At 39.0% G+C, this 14,253-nt stretch overlaps 1 protein-coding gene across 1 annotated transcript in view; it reads right to left on the reverse strand.

The window, feature by feature from the left end:
- LOC124612696 (eukaryotic translation initiation factor 2-alpha kinase-like) overlaps positions 1 to 14,253 on the reverse strand; it is a 197,049-nt gene that overhangs the window by 110,027 nt on the left and 72,769 nt on the right. The window contains exons 7-8 of the mRNA XM_047141039.1: positions 12,918 to 13,067; positions 12,332 to 12,443 (exon numbers count right to left, since the gene is read on the reverse strand). Coding sequence (XP_046996995.1) covers positions 12,332 to 12,443; positions 12,918 to 13,067 — 262 coding nt within the window. The remainder of the gene's footprint in view (positions 1 to 12,331; positions 12,444 to 12,917; positions 13,068 to 14,253) is intronic.

A 14,253-nucleotide genomic window follows, 5' to 3' on the forward strand; every position in this document is an offset into this window, starting at 1 on the left:
AGTCACCCAGCATAGAGAATGGTGGTCTATCACATCAGTGATTTTCAAGTAGTATGAGCACATTCTGAGAAAACTTCGCACCTCACAAATGCGCCAAGAAATCAGAAAATTTGTGACTGCTCCTATTTTCTCTGGACTGGGATACATTCCATCACCATTCTCTAGATGTCGCAAGATTTTTATTTCTTAGATATTGAAGAGGCACCTTTTCGGATTCAAGCAGAGGCCTGTAGTCTGAATACATTTCAACACGGTTGTTGGGTGGCTTTGATGTTCTTCAAATGTCCTCAAAAAAAAAAAAAAAAAACCACGCACAATGACATTCAGAACAGTTCCTCCACTTAAGTTGTCTGAGAAGGTTGTACATCATATGATCAAAGGTGGCTGGTGCATTACATACTCCTCATAGCAGTCTTGCATGTCATCAATGCTCAGCAGTGGGTAGGCATCTTTTTTCATGAATCTTTTCAGTCATCAGTAGATGATGCAGGAACACTATGTACCATCCTCCTCCTTCATTAGGGTGATTGACGAGGTCCAAAGACACTCTAAAGGTTCAATGATGTCATCTTGCAGCATCTTCACTTACTCCAACGTTATATGGCATTCGACGAGTTACATCCTATACGAGTGCCAGCTAGCCTGGTGAACGATCCCTGGTGTCAATATGGTGTTTTACCCCAGGTTGTTTGGCCTCACTTTTCTCCACTTTGGATCCGAAAGTTAGCACAGAATAGCTAACATTTGCCAATATTGTTCCTTGGTCATGCCAGATCCTATTGGCAGTTCGATAGAACCGTCCTCCCCTATACTGTCTGTTGTGATAACAGCACGAGTCTTCGTCAGTGGCATTAAGCTGTCATTCTTGAATTTAGGGATGAGCTGCTGCTGCTGCTCATGAAAATTAGTGATCCAAAGTTCTTCTTGATCACATACAATGCTTATGATCATCACTGGCATGTACAGTAGATTTCTGTTACGAGCCCGAGTATTTTTCTGCAACCGACAAAAATTTCACTGTTTAGCTTAGCATCTAGACTGATCAATGGGAACTCATCTCATTGATGATGGTGGGATAACAACATCTTCAATGGCAAACAACCACCCAGAGCAATCTTACATGTGCTAGTTATAACAGCTTCGTCAATCTGGATCTCCGTTTTTCCACAGTCTAGGACTGCTTGTGATGCCTGGAAGAAGTCCCATCTGACACTAACATTATGACTATATTCTGATAAAATGACAAATTTAAAGGACTGTGTTTTGTCATTGATAGTTATTCTTGTGATTCATGTTCCTACCGGTTAGGTGTGTTTCTCATTTGCAATCTTCAGCATACAACTTGCATATCATGGAACATAGTCTTCTTTAGTTGGTGGTGATAAGTATTTGAAATTACAGAAAAGGAAGCCCCCGAATTGACTAGTGCCCGAACAGGTTAGCTGTTGATGACGACATCAATGAGATTTCCCACCATCTTGATGACTGCTATCCAAACAGGACTGTCAACTGCAGAAGCCTCACCTCCATAGATTGTGAACTCGCTTAGTTGAGTCTGGCCTTGGCGGCCAGAGACTGTGGTCATGTGTTTGAGAGTAGTCGTGTGTGTGTGTGTGTGTGTGTGTGTGTGTGTGTGTGTGTGTGTGTGTGTGGGGTCTGATTCTGATAAAGGCCTGTTTGGTCAAAAGCTTTGTTTGATGATCACTTGGTTGGGCCCACCTGCAACTCAGCATCTCCGCTATATGGTGAGTAGCAACTATCCTTTTCATAAATATTGGCACTTACGGTGTTTACCGGATTATAAGGCACTGCAGACTATAAGATGCACCTTAACTCTTAATTTTTTTAAATTATTATTTTTACCATTTTTATTATTGGACTGCAAAGGCACACTAAAAAAGTTCTTAGTTTATAAAATCTAACTGACCCTTAAAATTCCTGAAAATTGTCATCTGAACTTTCTTGATTGTTTGGTTAATTGATTTGGGAAGGGGACCAAACAGCGAGGTCATCGGTCCCATCGGGTTATGGAGGGATGGAGAAGGAAGTCGGGTGTGCCCTTTCACAGGAACCATCCTGGTATTTACCTGAAGCGATTTAGGGAAATCACGGAAAACCTATATCTTGATGGTCAGCCACAGGTTTGAACTGTCGTCCTTCGAATGCGAGTCCAGTGTACTGCCTATTGCGCCATCTCGCTCGGTACCTGAACTTTCTTCTTCTTCTTCTTCTTCTTCTTCCTCCTCCTCCTCCTCCTCCTCTTAATAAATAAGATGGTGTTACTTATTTGGCACTTCTTGGAAGATTTGGTATATTGTCTGCTCTTACTCTAGGCCACAAATGTTTTATCCACAGACACACTTTTTTGATTGAGTGTGTTTCAAAGCTCCCTTCAGCATGAATTTGTGTTGGGTTTCATTCACCATCATTTGTTCCAATCTTCTCTCATATACACTTTAATTGGTTTACTTATTGAGACATCAAGAGGTTGCAATTTTGAAGTAAGTCCTCCAAAAATAGTAACAAGTTCTGTATTTCCCCGTCTCAACTTCTCATTCATAGAATTTTTCAAATGAGTACTAAACTGATCTAGCACAAGAAGAGAACTCTTCTTCAACAAAGCACCTTTCCTTCTCTCCCACACTTTGTTAATCTATAATTTCATACCAGCCTCGTCCATTCAAACCTTGTCATTTATGTGAACAACACCTGGCAGTATTTCAGAAGGCTTTGGCATTGTTTTGCACTTGAAAATGATCTTTGAATTAAGTTTAGTACCATCAGCACAACATCAAAGGACAACAGTGTAGTGCATTTTTGTCATGTCCACTTGTTTCTTGCATGGCAATAGTTCTGTTACTCACCACACCAAATGTCAAACTAGTTTTCTTTCTGAATAATGAAGTGATGGAAAGATAACATTTTCTCTTCATACTCTCAAGGCATTTTCTAAGATATTTTGGTTTTGGTTTGCATGCTAATCCATGACACTTCACTTCATAAACCTGTAGCACCAACCAACTCCACTCGTAAAGTCAGTTAGGTTCAGCTGTAGTGCTAGCTTAAAAGTGTGTATTTGAATCACTTTTGCATTAATTCCAAAGTCATTACGATGGTGTCACTGAATGTTCTAGTTTTGGCCAATTTGCATTCAGTCCTCAATTGGAACTAATTAGTCTTCCTCATTTTTTTCAGTTCCTCTATACTAGCCTGCTAATCACGAATGGTTTTTATCTGTTGGCGGAGAGATGAAATCCCACTCAGCTGCTGTTTCAATTTTCTTCTGCATATGCTATTACTTTCAATTTTTAGCCCATGTCAAATGCATACCTTTTATTTTTTCCATTACTAAACTACCTAAAAAATTATTGTACTGTTATCGATAACAAAAATCACTTTCAATTCACTTTCACTGGCACTGTAGGCTGCAATGACACATCATAGGCTAGACAGTGTTCTGGGTTTGTGATGATGGGCCAGAAGGGAGACAACGTTAGCAAGATTGTGAATCCCCACAACTCGTATTCATTGCATTGGTGCACTGCTGCTGCCCGTTGAATCCAATGTTGCCAGATACAGACAGGTTTCCTGCAGCATCAAATATATGACCATTTTAAGACTGGCAGGAATTTTAAATCAAACATTGTACATTTTTATATCAATTTTGAGTATAAGAAGCACCTGAATTTTAGAGGCAATTTTTTGAAGGAAAAGAGTGTGTGTTATAAAGCAGCTGGTACCTCTATATGGTGACAGGGAATGACTACAGCATGTTGGGGAGTGACCTCATTCAGGCAATCCACAGGTGGATTGTCATCATCTGCAGTTGACCTGTGAACAGGATTGTTGGGATGGTTGATGTCGGCAGCATGGCAGTTGTCGCCAACACATCTTTCTTCACCACGGTTGTGTACATTTTGTCCAAGGTATCCACAGTGGAAACACACAGTTATGTTGTCTATCTCCAAATGTCTGTTGTCCTGTGGGGCATTACAACTGGCAGAGGTGTTGGTTGTATCTGTATTGGTCGGATGTTGCACTGTCCTTTGACAGTTGTGGCAACTGTCCAAGTTGGCTTGAAAATTCTTCCTGGCACAATCAACTGGTGGTGGAAATTGGTACTGAAGATTGATACACCTCATCTTGAACATTCTCTTTTACCTCCTGCCATAACATTTTTGATTGCTGCCTTTTGCTTACCGAGTCTGACAATACTGGCTGACATAAAGTGTTGTATCTCTTCTCTTACTGAGAGAGAGAGGAGGTCACTGTGGTCTCCCACAACTGCCTGAGAGACCACATTTGGGAGTCTTTCATCCGACTCTTTCTGTTGCATTATCTTGATGTGCTGGTACCACATGATGAATTCCTCAGTTGCTGAGACATCAAGCTCAGTACATGTCGTCTATGACTGCTTTCATCAAGTGTGAGGCTTTGTGAGCTTATCTCATATTCAGATTCACAATGTGGCCTAGGGCTAAAACATTCTTTATGTAGAGCTGTGTTGCTTCCCCATGACACTGAGCCCTGTTCTTCAACTGTTGCTCTGTTACGTGCACTTGCTGCTAATTGCTGCCACCCATTTTCTTCAGTTCAACCTGGAATTTGTCCTAGTTACTGAGGTTCACTGTTTTTTAACCACTGCTGGACTGTACCATCTAAGTAAAGTATGTATCTGCCACTTACATCATGTCATACTACCTGTTGTATTTGGCAACTCAGTCAAATTCTTTCAACCATTTTGTCATGTCCTGAACAGCATCTGGAAAACACTGATGGATGATTGGTGTGCAACTGACTTACAGCTGTTTTTGAATCAACTGGTCTCCCGAATGAATATACATAGTGTGGGAACACTGCACCACTTATGTTCCAGTTGCTGGCTGTGAAGGCAACAGTTTTTATGTTACCTAATTGGAGCCACAGTGATATTAATACTTTGAAGTAGACTGCATCTCCAACAAACAATGTTATGTCAAAACCACAATTAAGTCCAAATCTGAAAGCAGGTTTGCCAATGAACTACAACACTTAGCACTGAACACACATTTATCACAAAAGCCAATGATCGCCATAACAGAACTCAACTCCTTGATGGACAGTGCAGCTATTTACAAAAATGTCAAATCTTCCAGAATACACAAACATAAGAAATTTTGAGACCCTTCCATAACTGATAAATACTAAATGAGAAATATTGGAGGTGATCAGATGAAGATGATGTATGGCTTGTAGGGCACTCGAATGCATGGTCATCAGCGCCCGTACGAAGTCTCAACTTTTACACAGTCCAATCTAGCCACTGTCACAAATGACGACGACAACGACGACGATGATGATGATGATGATGATGATGATGATGATGATGACGATGACGACGACGACGACGACGACAACATTATCACCCAGTCCACGGGGGCAGAGAAAATCCCCAACCTAGCTGGGAATCGAACCCAGGACCCTGTGATCCAGAGGCAGCAACACTAGCCACTAGACCACGAGCTGCGGATGGGGCTGGTCAACTTTGAACTGATGACACACTGTACACCAGCCAGTGATGCTAATCACCATGTCACTCGTGATGAAGCACAGCTCATGGCAACATCAATAAAATATAATTGTGTCAGCTAATTTTTCTCTTGTCAATAATGCCTTCTAGAAGTAATGGACAGAGACTAGTGCTTATACTATAAAATCACATTGGGCAGTACTTACCTACATGATGTGAAAAATGTATAATACCACCGATACACGCACATAAATGGGATGTACTTCCTGGCTTTCAGAACTTTTTCTTCATCGAAAAGATGAAAGGGATCTGTTGGAGAAGGTTAAAAGACAGGGCAGGTCAAGCAGATACTGGGATGAGGATAGACAAAGATAAAGGGAGAAGTGTCAGAGATACTAGAGCAGAGATGGTCACTGGTAAGCACTGTGCCACCTTCAGTTCAGAGATAAGAGTGAGAAGATAGATTAAAAGGAACAGATATGAATAGTGCAATGAAGAATTAAGAAAGAGGGATATACATCAGATACAGATTTTCAGTGACATTTGAGAGCTTTTTGACTTCACTGTCAGCATGATGGCACTTACAAGTCGTTAGCATTGACTACAATTAATTTGATTTTTCAGTGAATATCTAAAAACAACTCCTCAACTTTCAGACTTTAAGATCAAGAGGATGCTCTGAGCATAAGAGCAACATCCATAGATCCTTAGAGAAAAGTAGAAGATTAACGTGAAGTGCTACCTCCATAATAGAGAATAAAATAAAAAAAATTAAGTGAAACTATACGATAAAATTATGAAAATTTTAAAAAACCAGTAGCCACCCATTGGGCACAGACTTGAGGATTGACAATGTGTGCACATATCAGTGGGGACAATGGAGAATAGTGCGATAACAACAGTTCCAGGTATGGCTGCAGATAGTCAGCAAACCTCGAATTTTTTCCAAGGCAGCCAGTAACTGATGTAGTAATATGAGTTGAATGTTATTTGATTAGAAGTACGTCAGAGTACCTCAACACTGCCTCTACACTGGAAACAAGTGAGCTTTTCATCGGAATTGAGGATCCAGGTGAAAAGAAATGAAAATGGGAGACACAGGTACACATCGACCAAACTGGTGAAGATCAGTGACAGAGAAAGGCCATCAGTGAAGCAGACACAAGGATACCGAAGACTTCAGAATACTGAGGGAGAAGAAGGGAAATGATAACAGGTTCAGGGAGGACGAGAAGAAGAAAATGCAATCCATGAAGGGGCTACCCATGGCCCGACAAAGATTTTAATGTCGGAGGAAGAAGAAGAAGAAGAACTGAAACAGCCAGAATAACAGTACTGAAAGGCAAATCAGCCACAAGGAAGAAGCATTATTAACTGAAGAAGAGATCATGATCTTTTGTACCTACATCCACCACACAGACTACATTTGAGGAATGGAGTAGGAAACCCCAGACTTATACCACAACTGCCAGCAACGTTTCTTGATAACACCAGATACCATGTGCTCCCTTATCAACTCAACTGCCATACAGAAGAACAGCTTCTACTGAATGGAGGACAACACACCCTGGGAAAGTCGTACCTTACTGGAAAGAGAGAAGCAACAGAGCAATTTTAGACATGCCAGCCAGCTGTAGATCACTACACCCCGCCTGCATGACAAAGCCCATCGGCACTTTGTGACGAAGCAAACAGGGATACTTTTGCTTCCCCTCTTGTTTTGGCATCTGCCTCCTTTAAATTCATTTTTTCAATTTTAACTAATTACCATTACCTGCATTTTCATAAAGGAAAAAGTTTGGCCCTCAGTTTTAAAGAATATACCACTAGATCTAATGTTTTGCATAGTTTTATGTCTGTAATTGACTTTCTAATTTATTTTGACTATTACTATGAGGGTTGACTGGAAAGTAATGCCTCCACCTTTGTAACACTTCAACAGTTGGCAGCATTGGTACACAGCAGGTACTGGCTTGCTCTGTAGCCCCTTCTCTACAGCTCCAGTTGGCAGGAAGCCTTAGCCTTGAATGGTTGTGTTGTTACAGTGTAAAGTATGGAACACTGCACAGACAGTCAGTCAAAGCGATTTAAGCAACGTGCAGTCACTGAATTCTTGACAGCAGAAGGTGTCACCCCACAGGAGATTCATCAGAGAACGAAAGCAGTTTATGGTGATTGTGTTGATATGAGTACTGTGCGTTGTTGGGCGAGTAAGTTAAAAGATGTTGAGGCAGGAACATCTGACCTGAGTGACAAACAAGAGTTGGACGTCCTGTGACAGCAACCACCGAGTTTCACAAGCAAAATGCTGACAGATTAATTCAGGATGATACATCACAATGCTGCGAACTCTGAAATGACGGCTAACAAGGGTCTGAAAGGAAAAGGGAAATGTTTTCCTGCAGCATGACAATGCCAAACCACACACTTCATGTGCCACCTCAGAAGAACTTCAGAGACAATCTCACCACTGTAAGACATAATCCATAGTCCAGATTTAGCACCCTCTGACTTCCATTTGATCCCGATAATAAAAGACTACCTGTGGAGACATCATTATGCTTCTGATGAACATGTTGAGAGAAATGTGAGACTGGTTGCAGAAACAGAGTGTCGACTTCTTCCGTGACGGCTTCAGAAAACTTGTTGGCAGAAATCTATCCAATTGGCTGGTGATTATGTGGAAAAGTGAATACTGGTAATTAAATATCACATTCTAAGGATTATTTCTGCATTTGAGTTATTAAAATATTCCCATCCAAACCCAATTAACAAAGGTGCAGGCATTACTTTTCATTCAACCCTCAGAGTTAGTATCTTTCATTATAGTGTGAAATCAGTAATTGTTTCTTAACTGAAATTTTATTGGTGACTTATAAACAAATATAAATTCTGTAATAATTGTAAACATTTGGAAGACAAAATACTAGTAATCTTAAAGTATCTATTTGGCTGTATTTGAAAACATGTTAGCAAAGCCAGCCCTTAATTAATTCCAAAGTAATTAAAAGTTCTGTCAAAAGTATTGTTTGCATAAGAATGGAGTGAGGAGTAAAGATAGATTAAGAGGAACAGAGATGAACAGTGCAATTAAGAATTAAGAAAGAAGGCTATACATCAGATACAGATTTTCAGTGACATTTGAGAGCTTCTTGACTTCACTGTCGGCATTATGGCACTTACAAGTCGTTACTATTTCATGATGTAAACAAATAATTTGGCTTAACCCTAGCAGTAGGAGAAACTGTTAAAAAGAGCCAATTTTTCTATGTATTCAGTTAATAGAATGAGTTTAAATTGTAATTTCTGTAAATTTAACTTCAAACAATGTGGAGTTTCAGCACCTATTATTGTGAGGATATATAAGGACCTGATTTTTGGTCCCAACACAGTCAGTCCACAGCCGAGTTTCAGACGAGAAACCTGTGTTGGTTAGAGTACAATGCTTCAAATTAACAGTGAAATAAGTGTTACAGAATTAGGTCATGTGTTAAAACAATGACAGTGTGTGCTCCATAAGTACCTTTTTATTCTTCAAGAAATGCGAACCATGTGGTTAGGCTTTTACTGTTCGTAGATGATCAACAGGAAACTATTGTAGCTGTATGTGGATGTTCGCTTGCAAACTATTAATGAGGATTATAGAAAGTTTAAACGATGGTGCACTGGCCATATGTAACTGTACATTATCGGTGGGGGTGGGGTGGGGGGTGGGGGGTGAACAGTGAAAGTAAAAGACTGAAACGCAACTGTGCATATATTTCTACATCATTTACAGTAGACAGTACTGCACTTCCACCTGTTATTTTTTTCAGCCCAGCCAGTATGTTGACACTGAGGGCAACAAACTAAGAAACAAAGAAGGCAAACCATCACAACTTGGGGGTTCCACCTAACTGCTCAGCTGTCAAAATCAGAGCAATTAAACAATACAAGAATCCATAAATGTGAGAGCCACCTATAAAGGTAACTAATCTATCCAGACACCAGTTGATTCTGAAGTGTCATTTTCTGTAGTACTGGAGACTGACCATTGCCAGCTGAAAAATAATGAGGTCTGTGTTTCGAAGACTATTATGCTAAAGGCTGCAAATGGATAATATGTCCAGCCAACAGGAACATGTGTTGCAAGAATACAAGGTGTGATCAAAAATCACAGTGAATAATCATATTAGAAACAAAGTAATAAGCTTACATATAATTTGATTTAATTTCATTCAAAGTATGTCCTTGGTTAGCAATGCACTTATGCCAGAGTTGAACCCATGACTGGAAGCACTTCTGGAAGGGTTCTTCTGGAACTGCATTCAGTTGCTCTGTCATGGCCCCTCAGTGTCAGTAATGGTATCAAAATGTTTACCTTCAAACACGATTGTAATTTTTAGGACGAGCAAGAATTTTCAATGTGCTAAACCTGTTACGTTTGATGTGGACAGACAAGAACACTTTTTCCAGCCAAAACCTCGAAAATCAAAAGTGAGTTATGACATGGCATCTTGTGATGAAGAAGGAAGCCATTGGTCCATTTTCTGGTCTCTTTCTTAATACATCATTTCACAAACATTGCAGTACAACCTCATAAAATTCACTGTTTACAGTTCTTCTCATTGGAAAGAACTCTAATCACACTATGTTCTCAATAATGGAAAAAACGAGTGTGACTTTGATGATCAATTTTGACTGACATGTCTTTTTAAGGTTACATTGGAAACACTGAATTTTTGTCTCAGGGTCATAGCCATAGAACCATGTTCCATCTCCAGTTACAATTTTCCTCATTAAGTCTAGATCTGATGAAGACAATCCTTCAACTCCATGCAAACTGACACAATATTTTCCTTCTATTCATTACTCAGAAGTCTCGGAACACATTTTGAACCCAGTCATCTAATTTCCAAATTATCAGTTAAAATGCTTTGCAAGGACCCGTACAAGATGGGAAGTTTTTCTTTAAGCTCTCGAATAGTTTCTCACCTGTTTGAACAAACAATTTTTGGCACTTTTTGCACGTTTTCTTCTGTTTTTGATGTCTCAAACTCTGCTTGCTCTCTACTGACACATTTACACTTTTAGATCATTCATTCATACCACTGCCTGTCTCAATGAATCTGGCTGTCAGATAAATTACATCGGCAAAATTAAGCGAGTTGAAAAGTTTAAATATCTCGGAGAATGGATAACAGACACCTTATCAGGCAAAGAAGCCTTAATATTATGCATGGCATTCCATTTAACCAAAAACATCTACAACAAAATATCAGTATCGTTCAATGCAAAATTAAGGCATTACTGCAGTGTTATCTGTCCGGAGGTGTTTTACACTTCTGAATGCCTAGTAATGAACAAAGAAGGCCTAATCGAAAAACTTGAGGCCAAGGAAAAGAAGATTTTGAGAAAGATCTTAGGTCCCATCAAAGACAATGGGGAATATAGAAGACGCTATAATCATGAACTGTATTCCCACATAGAGAAGATAACCGATACCATCTGGAAGAGAAGGATTATGTTTTATGGACTTATGACCTGAATGAGCCCTGGATGACTCACCAATTGTTTGATCACCTACTTGCAGGAGAAGTAAACAAAATGGGCCTGGCTCACAGGTGGAGAAAGATCTCAAAGAAGTGGGGATCAACCATGGCAACTTCTTGGAGTGTGTCTCACTCAAGGAGAAACTTATGACGTGGCAGGGTTTCCAAGAAAAGCCAAAACTATAAACAGGAAATGCTTGGACCCAGGAGAGGAAGGATCAACACTGAGAATGAATGCAGGAGCACTGGGCAAACATCAGAACATGTAAAGCAAGAAAGTTCAAATAACGTGGTCCAAAGATGGCCTATATGAAATGAATGCATTCTATTCCTGCTATTTTATGAGTGTGTGTGTAAGTTTGAATCATTGTTTGATTCTAGTCATAATTTTCTTAATGATTGTTTATTTTTCATCTATTTTTGTGAGAGATTCCTATTGTCACATGCTGATAGACAATAAACTAATCAAAAGAAAGTATTTTTTTTCCTCCCCCAGTTTACTTTCCTGTCCAATAAACTTTCAATTCTCTTGAGACTTCAAAGTACCGTGTGTAACTCAGCCACTGCTTGAAGCAAGCTGTACACTCCAAAGAATGTCTAATAGCTTCATGACTATGTATCTTGTATTAATGGTATGTTATAGTGCACAACACAGGAAAGCAAAGCACTACAACTTTCATTCCATTTTTCCCAGAATGAATTTTTACTATGCTGCACTGATTTGAAACTTCCTACGGCAGATCAGAACTGTCTGCTGGACTGGGAACCTTTGCCTTTCACTTGTAAATGCTCCACTGTCTAAGCTATCCAGTCATGACTTATGAACTACCCTCACGGCTTTACTTCCACCAGCACCAACTTTCGAAACTCCAGTTCACTCAGAAACTTATTATGTATGGCACTCAGATGCTCAAAAACTATCCAACGTCCCTTTCATAAACAGTACAGAAAACTTAATAGCCTCCACATTCACGTGGCTAAGGCCACTCATAATCAGATTTACATACATCCTGCCTTGCAATGGTCCAGTCAATTACAATCTTTGTGTGGTTTGGACACACCTTTATGTGTGCCAAGTGCTTCTCACAGACGACAAAGAGAGAAAACATATCAATTACAATTCTAGTAAAGATATATAATTTTTTATTGTATTCTTCAGTTTATAAAATTTATGAGCCATTTGATAAATTCTGAAAAGTTGATTTAATATGATGCTTCATAGTCATTTAAATCTTAAATAAGTCTAATTTATTTTTCATTTCCACTGTAACAAAATTCAATGCAGACATACCAGTGGCTGGTATAGGATTCCATGGGATACGGGGATAGTCTGAGTCCTCAGCAATGAAATTTCCAATCTCACTGTATTTCTTTTGGACTGTCACGCTCTCCTGCACATAAAGCTGCAAATTAAATACTTTATATCCATCAAAATCGCTAAATACGAACCAGGGAAAATAAACAAGAAATGCATTAAAAATATATGCCCCACTTTTTTCTGTATGCAACATTTAGTGATTCAACAGAAACACATTAAAAATCTCGAGACATCATATTAAAGGAATGTAAGAACATAAGTGTTAATCCATTACAGGTATTCTAATTTATGAGAGCAGATATCTGGTGTATTGATTCGCTTCTGTTGACACCCCACATCAGTAGCAATAAATATTAATGTAAGAAAGGTAAATGTTAAATACAAACAAAATACATTACCATTGTGTTAAATAACTGAATTTTCCTCTAAGTTTATAAACGTGAATAACTACTCATGCTTGTTGCCACAAGAGGAGAGAATAATTCACAAATAAGTATTTGCACTGTTGTACGAAAACAAGTCACACAATCCATTGAAATAAATTAAAAATATGTATTACCTGCATTTTGTGCATTCCAAGATACAATGAAGGTGACACTACTCCACCAGAATCTCGATATGGCGACGACCATTGACTTCCACTGAAAAGATCTAGTGCTTCTGCTTTCCCATCTCTCATAAGCCATGCAGTAACAATTGGTGAATCAAACTGTTGCGATAAATATATTAATGAATGCAACAACTTACAATTGGTGAAAATTTTCTATACAGAATATGAAGTCTTTTTTAAATACAAGACTCAACCAAAAAATCAACACTCAACTAAAGATAAATGAAAAAAGCAGAGAACACAAACACCAAAAATACCCACATACACAGAAACACAAAACAATAACACTCATGACATGACTAACAAAAATAATTGGTACACTTTAACATAAAAACATAAATCAGCAGACAGGATAGCAAATATATTGAAGAAAGAGGGCTTATACATTGCTTACGAACAAGAAACTCACTCCAGTCAAATTTACAAGCAACAGACAAACCAGATAAATACCCATATGTTGGGATGACAGGCAGGAACTTCAAAGGTAGGTTGCCAAACACTTGATAAAACATGGACACGAATCATCCAACAGGGAACAAGACATGAAAATTATTAGAGTGAACAATCACAACTAAAATTTCACATACAAAGTGCCCTTGCCATGAAAAAAAGAGTAATTAATGACCAAATCAGTATAAGTAATAACTCCCAGATCATGTAAGCCCCAAAAACAATAACAAACAGATATCTGAAATATAAGCAGAGTAAACATAAGCAGAGTGTATAATTAAGGAATCTTACCCCCCCCTCCCCCCCCCCCTCCTCTCTCTCTCTCTCTCTCTCTCTCTCTCTCTCTCTCTCTCTCTCTCTCTCTCCCCCCCCCCCTCTCTCTCTCTCCCCCCCTCTCTCTCTCTCCCCCCTCTCTCTCTCTCTCACACAGACACACACACACACACACAACAAATGAAAAATATCAGGACTGAATGAAAATATCTCCAGGACCATACATATGAACCACTACAGACTAATAACACTAGAAATCGTAAGCAATGCCAAACAGTAATTTATAATCATGATATTTGTGCTACAATAGTTGTTCCTAAACTGAAAAACAAGAGACAAATACGACAAAATGTAACATAATAACTGCATAATAAATATATTACACATATAAAAAGAAACATGTATTACAGGCCACTGAAGACTCTTCACAAATAAAACAAGCAGAACGCATATGGCAAAAAACAAATTGACTTTCATTTAGATGCAAACATGGCATACGCCAACATGAGGAATATAAAGGCTTAAGCCATTACACAGCAAGCTTGCAGTTTACATCGTAGTA

The sequence above is a fragment of the Schistocerca americana genome, chromosome 4 (assembly GCF_021461395.2).
Source record: "Schistocerca americana isolate TAMUIC-IGC-003095 chromosome 4, iqSchAmer2.1, whole genome shotgun sequence".
Classification (NCBI taxonomy): Eukaryota; Metazoa; Arthropoda; class Insecta; order Orthoptera; family Acrididae; genus Schistocerca; species Schistocerca americana.